At 40.6% G+C, this 24,964-nt stretch overlaps 1 protein-coding gene across 7 annotated transcripts in view; it reads left to right on the top strand.

Moving 5' to 3' along the window:
* Nucleotides 1-24,964, top strand: part of TRAF3 (TNF receptor associated factor 3) — a 67,914-nt gene that overhangs the window by 40,624 nt on the left and 2,326 nt on the right. For 4 of the 7 annotated variants that reach the window (XM_061998221.1, XM_061998224.1, XM_061998225.1 and 1 more), the window contains 9 exons: nt 319-575; nt 3,527-3,578; nt 5,238-5,342; nt 5,531-5,698; nt 10,577-10,657; nt 13,386-13,460; nt 15,240-15,332; nt 19,713-19,853; nt 24,687-24,861. In XM_061998221.1, the coding sequence (XP_061854205.1) occupies nt 334-575; nt 3,527-3,578; nt 5,238-5,342; nt 5,531-5,698; nt 10,577-10,657; nt 13,386-13,460; nt 15,240-15,332; nt 19,713-19,853; nt 24,687-24,861 (1,132 nt within the window). In that variant the 5' untranslated portion in view covers nt 319-333. The remainder of the gene's footprint in view (nt 1-318; nt 576-3,526; nt 3,579-5,237; nt 5,343-5,530; nt 5,699-10,576; nt 10,658-13,385; nt 13,461-15,239; nt 15,333-19,712; nt 19,854-24,686; nt 24,862-24,964) is intronic. The other 3 variants (XM_061998226.1, XM_061998227.1, XM_061998228.1) reach the window with 3 other exon arrangements.

The raw sequence follows: 24,964 nt of genomic DNA, 5'->3' as shown, positions 1-24,964 counted from the left end.
AGAGAAGGCTATGGAAGAATACAAGCTCTGTTCTTATCTGTTCCTAGGGTGATACCCACATTTAACTAACACTTTGTTTGCAGGAATAGATTTTAATGCTTGATCTTCTTAGGGCCTTAGAAAACTGTATTTATAGATTCTCTATGTTTAATAATCTTGGCCAGTCATGTATGTATTCACATGATGTGTGAACACACGACTGTTCTCAGTGCTTGCTGATGCTATGTGGTTTCTACAGCAGAGATGCTGTATTTGTTTCCTTCACATGGAAAAAGAGATCTTAATTTCTCTGAAGTTTTTTTCATTTTTGGTTCACAGGAACTATCTTAGAGCATGGACACCAGTAAGAAGACAGAACCCCCTTTATCTGTAGAAATGGTACAGCAAAGGAGCAATCCTGATCGCAGTCCTTCAGCCTCCATTTATGTTCCAGAGCAAGGTGGCTACAAAGAGAAATTTGTGAATGCTGTGGAAGATAAGTATAAATGTGAAAAATGTCACCTCATCTTATGCAATCCTAAACAGACTGAGTGTGGACACAGATTCTGTGAGACCTGCATGAATGCCTTGTTAAGGTATGGCTTGGTTTTGTTGTGATAGAATGTATTGATAACTGAAAACCTTGTGAACCACTGAAAGTAGCACAAACACCTTTGTAGTCTTAGGAGTACATTAAGCTAATGCACTGGCTTGAAACAGCCTTCTGCCTGTTGCTTGCTTGCTTGTTTGTTATCCATGTGCTGGTGCCAACTTGTGTGTTCTGCTCTGGGTCAGAATGAGACAACTAAGCTTTGTATCAAGATTGTTGAAACAGTTGTTGAAGTGGTTTAATCCAGTGTAGTGCTGTGTTAGGTAAAAATGTCATTGCCTGTGGAGTCCAGACTGAGTAATTATTTCACATGACTGCTATCATGGCTATTTTGGTGTAGAATAATGCTCAGCAAATTGTAGCTGTACGAGGCAGTGAGCCTGCAGAGGCTCCTTAGAGTGATGGTACCCAACCTAGCTGTGGACCTAAGCCTCACAGTTGAGTGGTGTGACTCTTGGATAAATATAATTGCTTATGGAGCTTCCTTTCCCAGTAACCCTTCTTGCTGTGTATCTTGGGGCTTGTATGTTTTGTGGATGCCAGAAGGATCAGGAGGGCTGTTGGGACAGAGTGTAAAGGGAGTGAGTGGATGTTATAGACATGAAATTAATGATGAGAGGTGCAATCTTTCCCAGCCTGCCTAAGAATGAAAGTGCCATCATTCAAAGAGTATCTAGCTTTTAAGAAGCATCTGTGCATGCATTTCTTTGCCTCTCAGCTTTGATGCATTGCTGCTGATTGAATTCAGCCGTGTGATTTCAAAACTTGCTCTCATGTTTGGAGACTATTCTGCAAGCCTTAATCTCCTGGGCTAAATGAGCAGTCAATACTTCCATTTCCCACTGGCAAAGCAGAGGTACAGAAGGGATTGAGCTCACAGGGTGTTGCACACTGGGCTACTAACAGAGAGGGTTTGACTTGAGAGTCTTGGTAATCTCCTGTTTAATTTTGTGACCATCTTGACTCTAGGTACTAGTTTATATTTCACTTGGAAATACCACAGTCTCAGGGGGATATACATCAAGACTACATGCAGCAGGGCAGAAAAGCTTGGAGAATGTCACATTACTCTGTCTCATGATTAAAAAGTAACCTCTGTACTGGGCAAATAGAAGGCAGCATAGCTCACAGATCCCTTCCTGTCAGTTTTGTGCTACAGGGTGTCAGATTCAAAACAACAACAAACCACCCCAACTTTTCTTTCAATACATGTTGTCAGGTGAAGTGTAGTTTGTGTGTAAGAAACGTGGTTATTTCTTTTGGAATACATAGTTTTGGAAGACTCTCAGGTGGTTAATAACAGTGACTGCAGAAAAGCAGACACCTGCCATGTTTGGATGTGTGCAGATGGACAGAGCAGATCCTTCACAACCTGAGCAGTAACGATTCTGGCATTTCTGGAATCTGGGCAGTTTTCCTTCCCTGCTGTGACATATGCATGTGTCCTTATTACAGTGCAACTAGAATATGTGTAATTTTACCTTCCTGACTTCCCAACCACTCTGTCAGTGAAAAGGACACATGGGTGAGACCATCTACCACCCTGCTCATTCTTTTGAGTTGTTTCACTATATTTTAATTGCTTGTTCCAAAGAAATCCTGCAATACAATTAAGTTTACAGCCATTTTTTTATGAGCAATCAAAAGTATGCCATAAAACTGGCAGCAAAAGAAGTTTGTTGTTTCTGTATTTGGCACAAAAAATTCTTCATTCAGTGTTGATATGCTGCTACACACACACTAATTATATGCTAGCAGCTTTTGTTCCAGTGTTATCTGAGGACAAAGAATTGTGAGTCAGTGTAGATAATGCAGTAAAGATGTCTGCTCAGTATGCAGCAGGAGCGAGTGGGATGCTTGAGTAAATTCAGTAAGAGCAAGGAAAGCATGACATTGTATTCAACACTATATGCCCTCAAGTAGATTAGGTTCTTTTCATTTTACTTCAGAAAAATATTACAGCTGCAAGGTGGTTCAGAGCCTCAGAAGTATGACTGGACACAGAATGGTCAGTTCAAGGAGCAGAAGCCAGTGAGATGGCTTGAAATAACCATCTTGATTATAAATAACGTAATCAAATTTATTCAGCCTCTGGTGCTAGCAGCCACAACTTATGTAGCCTGTCAATGAGTTGCTTTATGAAATGGTTTACCGGGCTTTTACATAGTGCTTTTCATCCATAGGCTTTGGTGCTTTACAAGGGAGATCCCTGTGACTATCCCCATTTTACATAGGGAAAATGAGCTAGAAAGGAGTGAAGGGATTTACACTATGACACCTAACAGATCAAAGCCAGGTGTAGGAGCCCAGCTTTCCTATGCTCTGGTTCAGTCTGTATTCACAGACTGCTTTGCTCCTACCTGTTGTCCAAGACATCCCAGGTTTAGTAATTAGGTTGCCTGAACAGCTGCAGAGCCGAAGTTCTCAGATACAGGAGGGAGCAAGGATCTGTAACAGAATTGACTTGAAGGAGATGGACACGAATACATTTTTACCCTAAAAGGATGTATAATTAACTGTCAGGGAAAGTAAAGTTTAATTAGAAGTTGTTTGAAAAAGGACTGGATAATGGAAGAGACAATATTTTGCCTGTTTGCACAGAGAGACTGAGAAGTGACGAAGGTCATGCATCGGGCACAGACTGTAAAATAGGGAATGAATTTTGCTGCCTTGAAGAAAACCAACTGCTCAGTTGACTGGAAGGCATTGTGGTGATCTTATTTCCTTAGGAATGCCAGGTACTGGCCACTGAAAACTCAGTGTTCAGGTATTTTGGAATAACATCCTGTTATCTCAGTGTAATGCACTGAATCCACTTTCAGGGATTCTTAAAGCGTATTGAATGACCATAAATGAAGTGCCTCATCAACAGAATTCTTTCTACAGCAAAAATGTCAAATGGGATAAAATAGCTTTTCTGTTTTCTTCTCTCCCCAGTTCTTCTAGTCCAAAATGTACAGCCTGTCAAGAAAGCATAGTAAAAGATAAGGTACTGTTCAAATTGCTTCTTACGCGAGTATTGAATTGTGTGGCCTGCATAAGATGTGTTATTGCTTTGTGATAACTATTTCATAAGCCTAATAAACTCTCTGAGGAAGGTGCTTCAGTTTTAGAACAAAAGTGTATTTTTACATAGGAAGACAGATTGTTTTTACTATTAACCACGTGGTAGAAAAGAACATCAGCCTCATCCCTAATGGTTCAGCCGGGCGTCAACGTCTTGTTTTCATAGTCATGAGCTGCAGCAACACGTTGCAGTTGTCCTCCCATCAACCAGGAGGAGGATAAATAATATTGACTCTCCTGTAGATGCAGGGATATGACAGATCTAGGCAAATCTTACCCCTGATTTGGCTCCAGACCAGTGTCTGCTGTTTCATTTATCTGTTTTTAGGCTGTGTTCTTCTGTGAACCACCCTGGAAACAGAACAGTGTGGAGTTACAGTAACTGTAATGGAATAAGATTCTTTTTATATGGATAAGTTGTTTCACTGATACCATCTTCACTGTTTTTCAGGGGTTAGACTAATTGTGCAAGTCAGTGATCTCCATGAAACTGGCAACCTCTCCTCATAGAGTGCTGACATCCAAAATCACTGAAGAGCTTTTAGACTGGTTAAATGTTGTCTGGCTACCTGAACTTTGGTCAGCAAAACTGTGCCTAGGAATCCTGTGACTAACTTTGGAAAAATATCACAATGCTGGCAATTGATTATTCAAATGAGATTTATGAGTTCATTACACTTCACCTATGCATCTGAGAGGTGTCAGTGATCTGTGTCAGATGAGAACGGATGAGGACGGTTGCAGTGTCTCCTTCTTCACTGATACTGAGGATAGATTAGTAGTCACTATGGACAGGTCTGATCACAGTTCTCTGTTGTTGCCGTTAAATGTTAGCATGCAGAACCATTCTGTAGTTTCGGTACTCCAGCAGCCTGTGCAGTGTCACAAAACCCTGTTTGTCAGAGAAGCAGTTGTAGGTCGGGTTTGATTCGTTGCTATTTCTTGGTTGTCACAAAAATAGTAGTCAAGAAGTCCCTGCCCTAGCAATGTTATAGACAAGAAAGTGCTGGAAAGACTTAAGCATTAAAATGAAGAGATGTTTAAAGGCTGCTTATCTACAAGATAATAAACCTCCTCCAATCTAAGACCCTACAAGATGTCTTTAATTATGTGTTACCACTGAAGTGCAAGTAGAAGTTCCAACTAAGCAGTCTCTAGTCACGGTGGGACTGCCTTCCATGAAATCCTTCCTCTCTGAACCACTGGGCTCTTTTTGTCTTGTGGGATTGTACCTAATATACCAGCTTCCAAAACAATGTAGAGTTTTGGCTTGTGCAGCCCTATTATTGACAAGCAAACAGCAAAAGATGTCGTCCTTTCTTGTGCCTTTCCCTTTATTTATAGTAAAGAATAGTGCACTGTCTGCCTAAACGCTCTCTTTGACTGGGCTGCATCATAGTGAAAGAATCTCAGTGATGTGCACACTCAAGAAAAAAGGAATGGTGGGGTTTTATTTCAGGCATATAAAGCTAGAATTAAGTGACACTGCTGTAGCCAAAACACATAGCTTCTGCTTTATTTGACCATACATATTCTTGAGTGGTTCTAAATGTCTAAAATGAAGCGATGTTTTATTTTGCAGGTATTTAAAGATAATTGTTGCAGGAGAGAGCTTCTTGCCCTTCAAATATACTGCAGAAATGAAAACAAGGGCTGTAAAGAACAACTATCTTTGGGTCAGTTACTGGTAAGTAATCTAACATAGTCATAAGCTTCCTTTTGAGTTAAAGAACGAGGAGGAATCGCAAATTAAAGCCTCAGTCCATAGTGCATGAAATAACTTTGCTCACTTTGGTTCTGAAGTTATGTGGGATGTCTTCAAAGGGTGGAAGATACAACTTAATTGGCTGACTGTTGTTCTTTTTCATCTCTCAGATGCATTTGAAAACTGATTGTCATTTTGAAGAACTCCCTTGTCCTCGTGCAGATTGTAAAGAAAAAATACTGAGGAAGGACTTGCCAGACCATGTAGAGAAGACCTGTAAATACCGGGAGACAACCTGTAAATACTGTAAAAGCCAAGTCCCAATGATTATGTTGCAGGTGCAGTATTTTATTTGTGTATATAGAACAAGTTAATGTGGAATAATAACTCTTCTTGTGTTTCTGTGTAGCTGCCAATAGAGCCTTTACCTCTCGGCCAGAATTAGTATGTCAAAAAAGAAGACAGGCTGACTTTCAAAACCTGGTGTTGTGGTGGGGTTTTTTTGCTTCCTGTGAAAACACCAGTTACTACAATGACTAGGAAACACTTGCTCTTTTTCTTCTGTTCAGATACTGCATTTCAAACAAATCAGATCCATGCCAGAGTACTGATCTTAAAGCAATTTTTGCCACGCTTTATTTTATTTACATTGATCTAATAAATGCAACTACCATGAGAACAGTTAAATATTCAGGCAGAGAGTAAGGATAGCAATTGACTGCAGAAGGAACAGGCTGCCCAGATGGGCTGTGGAGTCTCCTTCTCTGGAGACATTCCAAACCCAGCTGGATGAGTCCCTGTGTGCCCTACTCTAGGTGGCCTTGCTCTGGCAGGGGCGTTGCACTGGATGAGCTTTCCAGCTCCCTTCCAACCCTTGAGATTCTGGGGTACTGTGTGATCTGTTAGGAGAGGAAAGGAGGATACCATGTAAAACCAAACTGTGTCTTGGTGTTAATCAGCCATGGTATGTGACAGGCCTAGGCAGAGTTAGTGCTGCTCTTGCCATGTGAGTAGGTTGTCTGATAAGGAACGTGGTGTGAGTTGAAGTACAGAGCAGAGGCTGAGAAAGACAGACTTAATTTACATGTAGAACTGTAACTCAACTGTCTTTGTGTAACATTGCATTGAATTGTATTGTGCTGAATCTCTCTTGCTGTACTTAAAGAGTCACAGAATCATTCTGTTTCCATAGTTTTATAGAGTTGGATTTTGGGCTTTTCTAATTAGGTATGGTGCTTAGGGACATGATTTAGTGGTGCATGTTGCAGTGCTGAGTTAAGGGTTGGACTCAATGATCTTAAAGGTCTTTTCCAACCTAAACAAATCTGTAATTCTAATCCCACCAAGTTCTGATTTAGGTCTGGCTTTCAGTTATTTGAGTGTATACTTGCAAGGGCTGGTGCTTTAGTAGTTGTACATTACCTAGCATAAGGTGGCCGAGATATGAAGATACAGAGAGAACATTGAATTTAGCCTGTCTGTTCTTGCACATTCCAATACAGAGGTGAAAACTGTACTTAGTCTATGGGAGCTGTTCTCCCAGACTCTTCTTTAGGCTGGGAATTTATGTGAGGCAAAGGGTGATACTTAAAAAAATACCTTGTGTCTTAACAGACAAAATCGATGAGTATTGAATATGTCCTGTTGTACAAGCTGGATTTCCATACCTAAGCAATAAGTTTGCAGGTTCTTTTTAGGCAGTTCCTTTTTAGAGGAGCAATGTAGTTAAATTTTTCAGAGGCTGAAATCACCCTTACCTTCCAAACCCAGCTGGACGAGTTCCTGTGTGCCCTACTCTAGGTGGTCCTTCTCTGGCAGGGGGGTTGCACTGGATGAGCTTCCCAGGTCCGTCCCAACCCTTGAGACTGTGTGATTTTGAGGATCATAGACCTCTGTTTAAGAGCTTTTTATCAGATGGTGATGGGTTGAACGTTATGAAGTCTTTGAACCAGCAGTAGTTTTTGAGATACTCAGAAGTTGAGACAAGTTCTAGTCTATCAGATTTGTAATTCGCAGCAAAACCTATTTTAGACATTCACATTGGACACAGGAATGACACATTTTACTCTGAAGGGCAGAAAACAGTGTTTGCAAATAAGGTAATTGTTCTCCCAACTCTTAAGTGGTGGAATCCTGAGCTGGTTGAGGAAGTAACAGTATTGGCTTATCCAGAGAGATTTGTTAAAATGTAGGTTTATGTTGAAGTGTCACTGCTTTGGTTGTACTGAAGCTGGTACTGCTGTTCACCTGCCCTTAAAAGCCCTGTACAAGTCTACTTTTGTGAACCAGGACATTTCCAGGCAATGTTATGTATCCTCATGCTACCATTGCTGTACATATTTCAGTACATAGGCAAAGGACAGCTTTGCATCCACGCTGCTTCAAGAGTGCAGAAAGCTCCTCGAGTAAAAGATCTGCAGCTGGCTGCCATTTTAATTCTTCTTTGGACTCAGTTTTTAAAAGATCAGTGATTACAGAAATGCAGATGGCCTTATTTTGCTGTGGCCTGATATTAAAAGATTACCTCAGTGTACTTTGGTGATGAGAATCAGAAGCTTCACAAGAATGGTAATTTGAATGAAAGGCTCCCTTTGACTTCTGAGTTTTGTCACCGAGAGCTTGAGCTCATCTCAAGCTTCTGCAGCCTGAAGTTTTCTCTCATGTAATAATGACTGAAGCAGGCCTCAGTGACTTGAACTGAAAATGGTGATAGAGGTAGAATACTGAGAAAAAAAAATGGTATGCAAATGGAAACAAAAATAATCTTACCAGAGTCTGTATGGTTCATGTCTTCATAGAATCCCATGACCTATGGGGTAGGAAATCCCCGTTGCTGGAGACAGACTTCTTAGTTACTGTTAGTACACATTTTTTTTAGGTTGCATTTGTCTTGACTGTGCTGTCACTAGATGAGTTAACTTCTTTTGCTGAAGAAGTTGGTGGGATTTTTGTCACTAAGCTGCCTTTTCCATCCTATAACTTCTGTCAGATAAAGACGGTGTCTTGTTTAAACAGAAATTAGTAGCCTGAAAGGCTTCTGAATTCTTACATTTTCCTGTGGGTAATTCCACAAAACTACTTGGAAGAGATTCCCCTATAAAATCTGGTACTAGGGCCGTAGTGGAATGACACAGATCTGGAAGGTCAGCATTATTTAGTGCCTAGGCTCTTCACTGCCATCCTGGCCACAAGAAGGCTGTTGCAGGCAGACCCTGCCAAGGCCATCTGGGCTCTGCTCAGCAGTCTGAAATACAACCAACCTGGCTGGAACAGCAACGGGGGAAGACATGAGACATTGTCATCTCGCTCCCTTGTTGTTGCTCTGGAACCAGGCATGTTCCTAATGTGACACTGGCTTTTCTGGAGAGCCATGTTAATGTCTTCCCTTCCTCTGTGCCAGCTGTCTTTAATGTGGTGTTAACCCATATTTTATGCAGCTTTTGGTTTTGTTTGCATGACTGTGAAATTGGCATGGAAGAGGATTCTGCCTCTGGAATAGAATTACTCTCAAACCCTGAAGACCTCGGAAAGGCTCTCTTGGGTGGGCTCTGGGATGAAGACTGAGGAGGAGACACAGCCAAGAAATGGCATGCTGCCTTTTTATCATGAAGTGAGAGTCAATGTTAGGGCCTTTGCCAGACAGCTTGAGTAGGTTAGAGAAGAGAGTAAGGGAATTAAAATTAGGGGATGAATATTAGAAGGGAGTGTGATCTTTCTAGTTTTGTAGTTGATAAACCATTAAAGAAGTTTGTAGGGCAGTAGGCTCCTAAAGCTGCACAGTACAGTGTGATGTCTCTCTTCAACACGATTACAGAGGTGTTCAGAATGAGAGGGGCCAGGTCCAGTTCTTGGGTCTGAGTAGAAATGGTCCTACAGGTCATTGCTTGAAGACTATAGCAGACAGAAGTTACTCTGAGGAGTGGTGTTGCAGTCTGTTAGCACTGCACCTGGTTGGGTATACATGTCCTGGTGAGGAGGGCCTGAAGCTAGCTCCTCACCCCCACTTTTTGGAAGGCTGTCTCAGCTCTCTGGCTAAGGAGCAACTTAGGCTTTGTTGTTTATTGTCACTGTGACTGCCTACATGTGCTACACCAAATGAACTAGTGCAAATGAAAAGGATGGCAGGATAGACTTGCTTCAGAGCAGCAGGCCAGATGACCTGTTTTTCAAAGCTGAGGAGGTACACATTTTCAAATACTTGCAGATTCCTGACAGGGATTTGCACAAAGACCTTTCACTTCTCACAGCTTGGATCTTCGTTATGCCTAGGTCTTGTTTTAAGTAGACATCACAACTGGGCAATAAGGGCATGCTATTTGTTCCTCCTTTGTTTACAGGCTTATAAGTGTAGACTTTTCCTTCCTTTGCTTTTGTTAAATACCAGAAATGAAACAGTTTGTTTCAAGTTACATGGGAAGTGGCACTTGAAACTAATTTTTTTAAAGATTTTTCATTTTCTTGGGGAAAAACTGACACGAAAGGTAAATGAATGAACTTGGGCCTGATTTTCTTTTGTACTGAAGTGTCTGTCATCATCTAGATTCAGATCAAAGTGCCTGTTAGAATTGCAACATCTATTTGAACTTTGGGTGTGTAACAGTGAGACTTGGTGTCAGATGCTTGGGAATCAAAATCAGAAGAGAATTGGAAGGGGAATAGCTGCATAGGAGGGAGATTTTCTGAGAATGAGCAGTATACGTTTCTGAAGAGCTTTCCCATGGACTGTGCATTCCTGTGTGACCTGAGCTAGGTGGGACCTGCAAGGGGGTTGGACTGGATGACCTCTAAAGGTCCCTTCCAACCCCTACCATTCTGTGATTCTATGATTAAAAGTGGCATCTGCACTGGTTTTGCTCACTCTTCAAAATGCCAAGTTTGTGAGTAATTCTTGGGGAAGAAAACTGGACTTTTGTTACTGCCAGACTACTATAAGTAAAAACAATAACATGGGAAGTAAATAGATCTGCTGTGTGAGGAAACACAAGAAAGCCCTTATTTTTGCTTCAGGATATCAACATGTGTATCGAAAGCATAAACTGATGTGTGAGCAATTGAGTTCTGTGACTGCCCAGTTGGGATAAACATTTGAAAAACACCCCAACCCTTGTGTGTTTTCTGTAACTGTTGTAGGATGCTTTTCCTTGCAGGTAAGTCCTCTCTGTAATTTCAGAGTAAGAGCTGATTTGTGGTTTGTTTGCTTTTTTTTCCCTCTGTAGAAACACGAAGATACAGACTGCCCGTGTGTCATGGTTTCATGTCCTCATAAATGTAGTGTTAAAACACTCATGAGGAGCGAGGTAAGAAGTCATGCCTGGTGTTGTGCTGAGGAACTAAATGATTTCCTAGTAAGATCTCGCAAGAATTTTGCCAGAAGCCATTTCCTTATTAAAATGTGAGATCTAAAGAAAAGCTTTTTCTACCACACAGTTAAGTGTGATAACATTCAAATATTCGTCATGACTTATTGATAAACTATTTGAAGAGAAATAACTCCCTAATTCTGTGTCATTTTTACACTTGGCTTGCCCAAGATTAGCGCGTGTCTTTCCTGCTTTCATTTTTACTAGTTGTCCCCCCCCTGCCCATCCCACATTTGAAGCATTTATTGAGCATGACAGAGCAGGATCTTGAGGTAGTTAAATACCTAACATAAAAAGAGAGGATTAAAATTCAGTGAAGGTTGACAAACAGTAAAGAGTAGAGAAAGTGAACAAAGGTTTAGAATCACTCCATGGAAAAACATTTAAACTGTTATAAAGTCTGTGGAAAAAATAACTGACATCTAAAGAATTAGTGTAAGATACAGGGTAGTATGAGTGCAACATTCCAACAGCCAGATGCAGCAATGCATACAATATTCTTTGAATGCACAGAAGCTTGCAGTAATATATAGACAGGATTTAAAAGGAAAAAAGAAAGGAGTTAAACCCAGTCTTGTTTGAACAGATTCATGTTCTTGTACATTAACAGATATAAGCAGCATCTGCCAAAGTCAATGTGCAGCGTTGTTTTTTCCTTTTTAAAGTAGATCTTACTCATCAAGGGTGAGGAAGAGCTCATTGAAATGTTCAGCACTCTGTAAGCCTCACTTAAGGAAAGCTAAAGCTTCTGATCTGATGATAAGCTTTTTCTCTTGCCACTGATTCTTACTTCCCCAGTTGGATTTTGTACTGCTTCAGTTACACTTGTACATTTTTAATTGTGTCACAGTGCACATATGGCAACTGCCAAACACAAGGGCAGCCTTTTGCTCCAGGACAATGAAAGGTAGAATATATGACAGATATTGTAGCTGTTAAGAGAAACTGAACTGCTAAGAAAAGGAAATTTGGAGCCAATTTTATCAGTGCTTCCTTCAGAGTTTCAGTCTTGGTTTTGGAGCGTATTCTTAAATCTTGACTGCAGCGGTTAACTTTGAGAAGAGATATATCTGAGGGCTAATAAGAATTGACCCATTAAAGCCTGGGTCAGTACACATCCAGTCAGAACTGGGTTCTGAAACCATTGGTGGAGATAGAACTTTAAACAGTCCTCTTGCCCTGCATCATCTGTTGCTGTATGTTGCTTAATTTTTCCCGATACTGTGAAAATGTATCTATTACCTAGCTGCATGGTTAGGGACAATGGTTCTGATGCAGAATATGGGAAAATGCCTGCCTAACAGTTTGAGACAATTCTGTGGAGTACAACAACTGATTGTCTTGCTGTAGAATAAAAGGCAATTTTTCATGTTGAACTCATAACTCTTTGGCAGACTTCTAGTTCTGAGAAGTTGAAAATGTGGCACTGCTGTCAAGTCTGTTATACCACATCTCCTTATTTGGTCCTATTTTTGGGGTTTTTTTTCTGAACAACATGTATTTTGAAAACAAACCAGTGAATTTCTGCAGAGAGTGTTTAGAACAGAATAGATGTGTATCAGAGATGAGTATATCAGAGAGACGAGTGACCATTTGCATCTGGGTATCAGACCTTAAAGCCTGTCCTATCTATTCCAGAGCTACATGTTCAAAGCAAAGTTGGTTCACCACTTCTTTCCATGGAGGTGGGTGAGCTGAGACACGTGAGGCTTAGGGTGTGGGAATTTCCAATGAGATTTTGAAACCCAAAAGAGTGATGCCAGCTGAGGAGTTAGACTCCAGCTCCTGCCTGCTTTGTGGGAAACACAAGCTGCAAACACTGTTTTTGAAGAGTAGTTTTTGCACTGTCCTTTCAAAAAGAAAAAGGGCTCTTTGCTCCAACTTTTAGGCAGTTTGCATCCAACTGCTGCCTTCTGTGCTGTCCCTATGTATGTATATCCTCTCGTGAATTGGTTTCTTTCTAAATGAAAAGTGACCTGTGGTCGTAACAACCCAAGGTATTGGAGTAAACCTCAATCTGTCCAAAATGCAGGCATTTTACTAACCAGTTTTAATCCTGTGTACTGCATTTTCTTTAAAGAGTGCCTTAACTGTACCTATTCTGAAACTCTCTGTCTGTTTCATGCAGTACTTGTTTAGTCCTTTTTTTTTTGTGTAATTTAATCGTTAAATTTAGGCATGAGAATTTTTGCATGTTATGTTTTGAAAAGCTGGTTCCTCATGAAATTAGGATTAGTAAAAATTTACTACAGTGAAACTGATCTTAAGACTTTGCTCAGAACTCCAGTTTAAAAAAAAAAATCTCAATCAGTCACTTGCTGAGGAGAGATGAGTCCTTTGCTAAAATCAAATGAAGTCGTACAAATAATTGTAGAGTGTGTTCTTTGGCTTTGCTTTGATTGGGTTGCCTATTGAAACGGTCTTTAGCAGAAGTTTCACTGTATATTCAATGTATCACTGTATACTGTATTGGCATGTGTGTGTGGTTTATATCTGTGTATATATAGTATTTGCACTTAGATCAGACTGGAGAAAATATACACACATGTATTGTATGTTCTGCAAATGGCACACAATACAAACCTGGTAACCTGTGCCCTTTCTGTTTTTGAGCGTTATCATGCAAACGTCTTTTGCCAAAACTCACATTTTTTTCCTATTGCAGTTGAATGCACATTTGTCAGAATGTATTAATGCCCCAAGTACCTGTAGTTTTAAGCGTTATGGCTGCACTTTTCAGGTCAGTATCTAACAATTATACTTCCCAATTGATGAAAGTCTGCAAATAGAACCTTAACTCTTTGACGTGAAAGTTCTGGACTTCTCTAGTCTCGGTTGAGAAAAAGTCATCCAGTTGCACCAAGTGATTAATGCAGCAGGTGTCTTGAGTTTGCATTTGACAAATAAACGCTGTAAGAAGCCCACACAGTCCTGCAGTGGTTTGGGAGCTCAGTTGTTAGGCACCTCTTGTTGAAATAGGAAGATGATAACGTTTGAAGAACTTTTCAACTTGGAATGAGAGGAGAGGCACTTCTGTTGTTCAGAAACCAGACTAGTGCTTCAGTTGTTTCTATGAAAGTATTTCTTTTCCTGAACTAAGCATGTTTATATTTTCTCTCATTTGTGTGTGTTAATATTTTTATGAAGGTTAACCATAGGTTAGCACACTTACAACATGTACTTTCATGTGCTTTCATACGTCTGTGTGCACACAGGTTTATAATCAAAGCACAGCATCAAATGTATTACTTAAAGCTTGAGCTTTTAGTCCTGGCAATCCCTGCAATGGTTTGAAAAACAAAGAAGGGACAAACCTCAGAGTTGAGTTTCAGTGGTTATTATTTCAGTCTCTTCCAGCATTCTGCTTCCCCTACCATATGTATCTTGGGGAATTTGGATGCTTATATAATGAGGAGATTAGTGAGGAAACCGCTGACAGGAAGAAATGGAGCTTATCAGACAGCGATCCGTTTGCAAGCCTGTGATAAGTTAGAGACAAGGACTGTGAGCTGCACCACTTCTCAATGAACCACTTCCTGCAGACAGTTCCAGGTTCTTTAAATAATGAGCATTCATCACTTTAAGTAGTAAGAGTAATGCTCTTAGTGGTAGAACCGATCAATGCTGTAACCCTGCCCACCGTTATGTCGTTATGTATTGCCATTCATTTTATGTATGTATATGTGTGCATATATGTACATATATCCACATATATATTTAGTATTTTATATAGAGTACATACCTTGAGGATCATCTAAACCCTGTCAGTTGCCTAGCAGCATATCTGCCATCAAAGCTAACACACTCTGCATTGCAAAACGCTTACTGAAGTAGGTGTAATGCAGCACAATACAATTAAAGTAAGTAGCATGGTCTGCATCTTATGTACTCTGTATATGATCTATGTGTGTTCTGTAAACTTTATATAGTGGTTATTTGTAACAGCATTTCTAGGTTGTGCAGAGGTAGCATACCTGAACATCACAAAGCAGTCCTGGTAACATCTTAGGATGACAAACTAGGCATTGTAATATCACTCATAGCTGGCAGTTTCCAGTGGTGATGAATTTATGCTAAATATTTAATACTCAGCTGAGGGAAAATTTAGTGCCTATGAAGCTGTTCATGAAATGCAACAGAAGCTTTAAATTATGGTTTGGGGAATTGGGCATTTTAGGTTTTGTATGACTCGAGTTTTACTGTGCTTTATTTAGTGTAAAGCTACACAGAAGACTCTGAAATACAGTTCACTTTGTAAATCTTGTTCATCTTTATTGTCTCTGACGTATCTAAGTACACTGGATGGAGATACATGGCATTTGTATAAAACACTTGCTATATTAAATGTGTTTCTGGCTTTTGTAAATTCCCAAGTAGATTTCCCTTCTCTCCACAGTTCTGCAGTGTGCATCCATGAACCAAAGTATGTAGTGTTGGTTCGATGTCTTGTTGTACTCTTTCTTTGTAGGTTTAAAAGAAGTGGAATTGGCTAAAATGTATAAATTCTTTGTTGTCACAGGGAACAAACCAACAAATTAAAGCACATGAAGCCAGCTCAGCAGTGCAGCATGTTAACTTATTGAAAGAGTGGAGCAATGCTCTAGAAAATAAGGTATATCTTCTACTCACTTCTAATTTTCATTGATTTCTTTCAATCATATAAAAGTCCTGGAAGAAGCGCTTCTTTGTTGTTGTTTAACAGCTGTTCAACAGTACAGCTAAAGCACTGGTAGGCTCCAAAAGCAATCAAGCCATTTAGGATATCTGGTACCTTTGTTATACTAAAATGCTGTGAGAAACTTGGCTTCACAACTCCATATCAAACCTTCCTCATCGGTGACTTAATTACAACACTTACTTCACGTAGATCACAGAGTCCAGGGTTAGAGTTTTTCTCTGGCCTGCCCTCTTACAAAAGGGGAGGGTTCAGAGAGCTATGGCAGCACTATGAACTGTATTTTTACTGCTTCAGTATTTTCCCAGAGACAACATGATTAGAAATAGCATGTAGTAAACAAGTTAGTTATTTTTTGTCCTTGCTCTCCAAACTTGACGACCTGCAGATGTTGGTTAGAGTGTGGTTGTTTTAACTCACGGGCATGATGATCTCTGCTTTAGTGCTAGACCAGGATGGAGTTCACGTTTCAGTGCTTCCTTGGGACTCCTGGTTTTAGATTGTTTGGGATTTGGGAGATGCTGGGAAATCCTATCAGTATCAACTACGAACTCAAGAGTCATTTGAATGGCTCGACCATCTGCTCTGCCAATCGATTTTAAGGCTTTGGTTTTGAAAACACAAAACATCACTGATCTTTTTGTAAGAGTTTTTATATGCCCTTTCAAGTAATGCTTCTGCTTTTTGGGAAGGGGCAAAACAAATCCCAGAATCATCAAACTATTCTACAAATGCAGGCAGAAGGCAGGAGCCCCTTCAGATTTATCTAGAATGAGTTAAGGGCGAGTTAATGATCCCAGCGTAAGCTCGGTGGTGGTTACGAGATGCATAGCTTGTGACTTCTGTCATCTGGCAGCAGACTGCTAGTTGGAGGTTAGCAAACTCTTGCCTAGAAAGCATATTCCCTCTTGGCCTACAGTGATCTCTCGTGCACAGGTTTCCAGCAAGGTCCTGCAGCCCCAAGAAGTGGAGTGTGAAAGCAGAAGTTAACAGCAAAATATGGTTTTGTCCCCAGCATGTTTGTCTTTGGCCTGGCTTGTTCTTGAACTGAAAGCCCCGTAAGGAACCACTGCACCTGGGAGAGGCCCACTGTCTTTTGTTTAGGTGGAATTTTGAGTGCATGTGTCTTTAAGTCCTTAGTTTCATGATGGGTAATAATCCCTCAGTTTGATTTTGCACTTGAATCTCTTTGTTAATGTAGGAACTGTACATTTTTCTGTTCTAACAGCTACAAACTCACATCTTTAGTTCTGTTTTCATTAATTCTATTAAAACTATACCATTTCTTTTCCATCATAGGAAAAAAAGACACGTTCCCTGTGACTTCCAGAACAGACTTTTGTCCAGAGAGGTGCTTTCTCAGTTAAAAAACGCCCAGAAGTTGTGTGTTTGTCTCTAACAGAGCTAAGAGAAAATGCACTTCACGACCCTTTTATGTTGAGTTTCCATCTAGGACGTAGCTTCTTGTCATTGTTTGGCCATTTGAAAGTTCTTCTTTTCTTTTCACTTCCTGCTTTGTACACTTCTTCCTATTCATAATAGAGAGTTGAATCACTGGAAATCCCAAGGCTGTGCCAAGTTACCAGAATAGCTAACCACTGTCTTGTGTCAGTGGCTTTATTATACAGAGGGTAACAAAATGATTTGAGATTTCACTGTCGTTCTCTGAGGGGGAAAAAAAACCCTGATGCACTGAAGAGCAACAGTGCAAAGTTAACGTGGCTGATGAGCTTCACAGAAACCTTGGCCCTGCCTGGAGTCACTGAAAGTGGTGTTGGTTTCTGTAGGGTCAAGGTTTCATTTGGGATACTCAATGTGATGCGCATGGAGGGGAAAAGAGAAGTTGCCTTCTCCCAGTCACTGCTTTCTTCTAACAGTGCTTGTGGGTTATGCAGACAGAAAGTCCTCAGTGCTGCAAATCTGCCATGTTAAGAAGTTGGTATTTGAGTGATGCTGTTGGCAGAGTAGTAAGAGAAGGTTAGATGTAAAACCTTGAGTCAAAACCTTGTGGCACAAATTAAAATGCAGTGTTTTGTTAACCCTGTGATGGGACAGACTTGCAGACTGAACTTCCACGGCTTTGGTGATGTTGGAAATGATGAGTTGAACGTGACTTTGTGGCTTTGTCACATTCTTAAACCTGGTTTTACTTTTTAACATGTGACTTAAATATGAGACCTGTTTTAATCCAGTTCTTTGTGGCATAAAGCTTCTTCCATTCTTTTTTAGTAAGCAGTAATAAGCTATAGCTTAATTGGAACAGCTGCTGGCTAAGAACATGCGTTATCCTAGGAGCATTTCAGATATGACTAGGAAGTAAAGGAAGTAATTGATGCAGTTTGTCAATAGATGCTGTGTTTCTTTTACCCTGTTTTTCAACTGAACTTCCAGAGACTTATGCCAAAGGCAATTAGGAAACTAAATATAGTGGTAAAAGGTTTCTTATCCACAAATTACCACCAAACGACAATTACTGACTTAGCAATGACATTTCTGGATGATTAAGGGCTGCAGGACATCGTTCTGTTTTTCTTGTGCTGCGTAAAGCTGTGTGGAAAAATCTCAGTAGAAGGCAGGCCCACGTTTGAGAACTTGTACAGAAATGGCAACGTAACGCCAGCGACACAGAGTGTAACTGACTGGGAGGCCTGGGGAGGAAACAATGAGAAAAGGGGAATGTAAAGATCATCATTAACTAAAGGACTCTGATTCATTAAGGAAAAGTAGGATGCACAAAATTAAAGTGGCTGCCCAGCAGATCTGAATTATGTGGGAGGCAGCAGGGGTACTAGTTTAAATTTAAACTCGTTCGTGAAGATTTCCTCTAGTACCTAAGCAAGCATTCCTTCAGCCTTGATTGGTTCTCTCTCTGCACTGGCAAAATGAGCTTTGTCTCGTTTCTGTTGAGCCTCTTCTGCCAGTGTTCCTGTACATGGTGCAGAACTAGTGTGTATGTGTGTGTATATGCTCACATGCTGTGCCATACTGAAGAGTAGGTGTGCATATAGACATTGCTATGTTTTCGGCACCCTGGTTGGTGAATCTGCTGAATGCCTGTGGACTTTGGCAGTCCTTTGTCTAGTTTAGACTAGTGTAGAAATGGTTTACCTTTTTAAACAGGCTAGCTTTCTGAGTCCAGGAATGCAGTGACACCTAAGTGATATCACTGTTTCTGATTAAAGGTGGTGGAATTCTCCAGTGGTGCACACACCAGAGATCAAAATGCCTTGACCTTAAACTAGCATCTGGTGCAGATTTTTTGGAGAACACGAAGCATCCAAGTAGTTGGTGTTAATGTGGGTCATTTATCAAGATTCTACTGGGGCAGAAACAGTGGTGCTTCTTATCCATATAACAGTCTGCCTGTGGAAGGGCGTATCCAAATGCCATTTTGTGTCAAGTGCTTGCTTTCTGCATTTTCCTGCTGAATAATCTTGCCTGGGGAGAAAGGGATTTTTTTCAAAGCAGCAACACACCACCACAGAGCAACCCCTTTCCCCAATCCACAGTAATGAACAGAGCACCGAGCAGTGTGACAAAGAATAGTTATGGTATTACATTCATCCCCAAGGAGACATATTCTATGATATTCCTCTAACAAGGCTCATGTTTTCAAATCAGAATGAGTCACTAATGAATTCATTTATAAAATGTCAATACAGAGAGAGAATATAATCTGCAGCCTGTAGTGCTTGAGTCTTTCCTACTGGTAGGCACCACTGGATTTTCCTTCAGATGCATGGATCTCTTCTGTGTTCACTCATTTCAGGACTTTCCATCACCATCACATTCTGTGAAGCCAAGCCAAGCCCATGCACATGATGTTTTTCCTTTAAATTGCTATAGATCAGGAGAGATTGGAGTAGGTGGGGGAAGACTCATGTTCCCTTTCCCAACCAGGTTTTCAGTTGCTCACCTTCTCTGTGGTATCTCTTTTGTGCTAGGCTCGAGTTCTTAAAGGTGGTCTAGAGCTAAATAGGTAATTTCTTCCAAACTCCCAAGTCAATTAGTGGAAACCAGGAAACCAAGCCATTAAAGAATGATCTGAATAAAGACGAGACCGTGCTTAGACACAAGTTCTTTTGCTGTTAATGTGTCCCATCTACACTTTATGAGGCAGACTTGTACCAATGCCACGCTGTGAGAGGGCAGAAGCAGCCTATCAGAAGGGTGGGGTTTGTTTATTTATCCGTTTGCAAGACGTGGAGAGATATTTTTGCTAGGATCTCATCCCTTTCATGTGTGTAAGACAGTTTAACAAAGTTACAGGTATTCTTTAACCAACTTTGGCAGGAGTAATTGTAGAATTTTTTCCAGGTGGCCTTGCTCCAGAATGAAAGTTTGGAAAAGAACAAGAGTATACAAACTTTACATAATCAGATTTGTAGCTTTGAAATAGAAATTGAAAGACAGAAGGAAATGCTGCGGAATAATGAATCTAAAATACTTCATTTACAGGTAAGAAATTCAGAATCTCCCCGTTAAAGCAGAAATGGTGGTAGCTTCTGTTCTGTGCCTTTACACTGGGGAAGTGAGGTGTTCTAATGAAAAAGGGTGGGGGAGAGTTTACCTTATTATAAAGCTATTCTGATTTTTTTCTTCTTCTTCTGGTCAGTAGCTGGTTTACTGGAGTGAGATACCTCACAAAAACCTAAGACTGTGTTTAAAACAAACTCCCCTGTTTTAAAAGGGAAGAGAGCTCTCATAATTTTTCCTTCTCTGCAAATACAACTCCTTGAGGAACTTTATGTCAAACTGGAGGACAAGATTAGCACCTTACAACTGTCACATTGTGTAACAGATTTCTTTTCTCCTTGCTGCTGTTTTTTTTAAGTATTAATCATGAATGAAATCAGTCTGGTGTGGAATTAATCCAAGTGAGGTACAATGCATTTGAATCCACTTTTTAAAATCCCTGTTTCTGTTGTCTTTCCTCTGAGGAAAAGGTACCTAATGAATCCTTTGCAGGGAGGTCTAAGAAAGCATGCGTGGCCCTGCAATTCAGAGCACAGACCAGTGTCACACTAGAAATCCTCTGGATGCTCTAGCACGGTCCCTAGCCCAAGCTGAAATTCTTTGCTTTGTGCCCAGAGCTGATTTGGAATGTGGATGCTGGGAATTTGTGTGAGCTTGCATGTTACTAACCACAGTTAAGGAAACCTCAAGGAGATATTTAGCAAGCTATTGTGAAGGTATCACATCCACGTTGTTGCCGGAAAACCAGATGCCTGTTTCAGCATCCAGCTTAAAGGAATGTAGATTAAAATGATCCTTTTCACTTGCTATTTGTTTCACTTATTAAATGTTGGTACTCAAGAGACGAGTATCCAAACTAGAGTATTGCTGATGTTTGAAGAACGGTACATGCAAGAGCTCAGAGCCTTGAGACCATCGATGTTGGTTTGTAAGGAAACCTTTCAGTTTGGCAACAGCAACATTTCTCCTTTACAGCACTTATTTCTTTCCATGTTCTGCCCACATAGTAAGCAGTTTATGTGCCTTAGTCATTCTTACTTGGTCTGATGATAGTCTGGGGTACAGCTGCATGCTCACAATATTGCACTCTGACACTGGGAAGCTAATCCTTGCATGTATTGATATTGCTGAATGAATCTACTAGGAGGTAAGTTAATTCACAAGCCTGGAGTTTTTATACATGCTGTCTCAATAACCAGTGGTGAGAGTGGAAATGGAAAACATGTAGAGCAGAGTATTTCATGATTGTCTTGTTGACAGATTGTAAGATCTTTGATTTCCTTGAGCTATGTTACCAAAATCAATTTTCAAATGGTTTATGTTTAGAAAAAACAACAACCCAGATTCTAACAGGTGGCTTTTTGGTTATTGGAGAGGATGTATTTTGCTCTGATTTGGTTTTTTTCCTTCTCCCTCACCCCTTAACTACTTCTCACCAGCTATCTTAGTTCAGTTAATTTAAGCCAAACTGTGTTTCATATGCATTTCAACCTGATTCCTTCCACTCACTGGAAATTCCTGGTTCAGTCAGGTTGTTAAGGGCATCCTGGAAACACACCTCAGTTTGTTTGTCCCTGGAGGATAGAATTAGCCTCTTGTTGCCTAATAGGAGTTAGAGGAATCAGTTACCTGCTGTGAGCCATTCTTTTTTTTCTGGGTTGTGTTCAGCAGCCACTGCTATACAAGAGCCACAGATATTTCCAGCGTAGAACTAGCCAGTTCAGGTCTGGACAAGCAATACTTGCTTAGTCCCCCAAGTCATATGCATGCTAGTAACTTCTAGTACAGTTTCATTTGTCATGTAACCTTCCTTGGCTTGGGTACAGCTGTTTCACTGAGCACAACTGGCATCACCCACACTGCGAGGTATCTAACACAACTGGTGTAGGTGCATCAAAGGGGCCTGGGCACTGTCAGGAACCTCAGCCTTGAGATGTTTTGATTCAGATTGGTTTTCTGTTACTGGTTTTTAGGGAAAGTGGTTCTTACCAAGAGAGTACGTGATACTAGTTTGACTGCTGTCTTGTAGAAAGGATCTTTCACATCCAGTACGCAGTCTTAGGAGTATTTGGAAGCACATTAAGATGCTAAGTCTTAATTAGGACATTAGGGTACTTAAAGACAAAAGAAATCACCTCATGAGTATAAAATGATTTGATTTGATAATACATTCCCCCAAGGGAGGAGGATGTGTGGTTTGTTTTCGCAGTCAAGTAGTGCCTTTGGCTCTTTGTTGTGTTCTTCAGCTTTTGAGTTTTGCTTTATCAGTTGCAATGGAGAGGCCCATTAGGAGCATCTGAAGCAGAGCTGCTAACATAACTTTTCTCAGTTCCTCATGCCATTCTCTAAATTTCTCTAGTAATAACAATAGTGCTAAAATTGTGGAAATTGTTTATTAAGAGGTACCAAGCAAAACCTAGATGAGAATCAGCCTCAATGCTCTGCCAGGCATATAACTCTGGACTAATGATCCAGAGAGGTCAGTTGCTGGAATAAAAAGTGCATGCAGAAAATTGATATCTGCTTGAAAATGTATGAGTACAGTGTGAGGCATCTGTATACTTCCTAATGGAATAATTAGAGTGAAATTCTCCACTGCTGCATTACATTCAGATGTAGTACATCAGTATCTCCCAGCATGAGCGAGGTTGACTCCCTGTAGGGTAAAAAGATAGAGATCCCACAGCTTTTTACAAATGGAATACAAGCCTCTTTCTGATTATTCTCTCTATTTCTTGAATTCTCATGAAGAGGCATAGGAGGCAAAATACACGTTTACCACACAAAAACCAAAATGGGTCGTGCAGGTACGAGGGTAGAACGTTGCACACAGGTTGATGGAGAGAAGTTGGGGCCTAGCAACAACTTCTAGTAAACCTCTCCCAAAAGTGCAATAGCTTATGATTCTCCTGCAGCTTTACTACTTTCCCAGTTGATATAAAGATTTCTTTGGCTTGACACCATGTTAGTGCCAGCAGATCCCAGTTGGAAATTAGAACATCTCTGTGTGAGGGACTGTACAAACCCATGGCCATGTTACTCTTCTTGCCTCAGAGGGTTCCTGTTTTGTTCGAGTAGAGGAGACAGATCAGACCTGGGCACACCTTAACTTTTGCATGTTGTAACTGTGAACTAATGGCCAAACCTTCTGGCTCTGCTCTTAAAACACTCATTCGGGCTTTTCCATGGTGTGTTTTCTTTGCTATGTGTCTGAGAGCCCTTGCCTATTTGATTTCTTCATTATGAGCAGGCCAGGTGAGAGGGTGTGACTGTGCTGGTACCTGATGATTAGTGAATCCAGGCAAGTTGCTGAATCTATTTAATGGGACCATATCCCCTGCATTTATGATTCAGGACACAGTTTTCCTTTACAAAGTAAGAGCTTGGCAAGTGAGACGCATAAGCTTGTTCTACACCACCAACATAGAAATAAATAGTTAATCATGAACGATGTTAGATTGCTCAGTGGTTTTGAGACAGGACAGAATGAAATACTCCTAGAACATGGTTTTGCTAGCTGGCTTAATCAAATTGACAGCCTTCAATTAATCGTTACAGACTTTCAGTATAACCGAAACCACATGATTAAAAGCAAATGTCTAAAAGAGGAAACGAAGGTTGCATGAGGCAGAAGGGTTTTCCCCGTCAGTGGGGAATATTGAATCCACATGGCTAACCAGAAGGCACATGCAAAATAGCTTTATTTTCTTGTTTGTACTCAACTGCTCCTTTTTTTAAGTAGTGAAAACTCATTTTTACACACGTTGGCACAATGTGATGGTAAAACCATAAGGTTAGATCTGGAATTTAACTGTAGGTGGTAGCAAAAGTAGTTTCTTGTCTCAAATATTTGTGTTATTATTTGAACTTCACAACTGATTACGGGGTTCTGGCTAAAATTCCTGCTAGTCCAAATTAGCTGTGGTAATGTGAAGTGCTATGTATCTCCTGCATCAGATTTGAGGTAGACTGGGAAATATGTTCTCCTTTATGTTTGTAATACACTGAGGTGCTTGCAATGTTCCTCTCGGAGATCAGCAGCCTTTCTATGTGTTTTTTCCTCGAGTATTCCATTTCATGCCTTTCCAAAAGCACCTGTGGTTTGGTGGCTTTTGTTCTTTTTTTTGCTTTGAAAAAGACTCAAACCAGCAAGCACCTTCAGGACAAGTGGCTTATTCCACTGAGGAAGTAAGGGTGGGAATTTACAAGTGCTTAAGGGGCCAGAAGCGATAGTTTCTCTTACACTCGGGAGGGCTCTTGCCGTGGTTATGGGCACAGAGTAACTTAGGCTTTGATAACTGATTTATGTGGGCTTGGAGCTGCTGAACCTGCAAAGCTACATGCTCCTGCTTGCTGTGGGCAAGAGTACTGGTGTGTTTCTGGAGGGGGTAAGTTATTTTGCTGTTACCCAAACGCATGCACCTGAGCAGCCACTTGATTCACACCATGGTGAGTTGTTGTGCCCATACTTTGTTGCTTAAGTACTCTGGTGGGAAACCCAACAAACACCAGCCCGTAATATCCATACAGAGACATTCAGAATGTTGTTCTTGCATTGAAAGGTGTTTTTCTGAAGAAAAATTAGACAAGAGCACACTAACAACTCCTTTTTGAGGAGGCTGCTGGTGCTCTAATAGTAATACCTACGTAGCACTGAAGGCGTTTGTGTTTTTGTAAATACTTGGGCTATTTCTAAGTTTTCAAGGTTTGTGTTATTAAAATTGCTTGCTTGTATTGGAAAAGAATCTTATTATTGGTGTTTAATTTGCATAAATTAATGTCTTGTTTTAACTCCTCGCTTCCTGTTTTCTGAAGCGAGTGATAGACAGCCAAGCAGAGAAACTGAAAGAACTGGACAAAGAAATCCGTCCCTTCCGACAGAACTGGGAGGAGGCTGACAGCATGAAGAGCAGTGTGGAATCCCTCCAGAACAGAGTGACTGAGCTGGAAAGTGTTGATAAAACTGCAGGGCAAGGAGCTCGAAATACAAGTAAGTGCAAGCACAATGGACCGAGGTACTCAGCAGTGCTTGTCAAGAGAGAAATGGTGCCCTTTGAACGGCACTCTCATTGTGATTTTTGCGTGGAAGCACC

Source organism: Colius striatus, chromosome 6, assembly GCF_028858725.1.
Source record: "Colius striatus isolate bColStr4 chromosome 6, bColStr4.1.hap1, whole genome shotgun sequence".
NCBI classification, from domain to species: Eukaryota; Metazoa; Chordata; class Aves; order Coliiformes; family Coliidae; genus Colius; species Colius striatus.
This window is presented reverse-complemented; position numbering and strand designations above follow the sequence as displayed.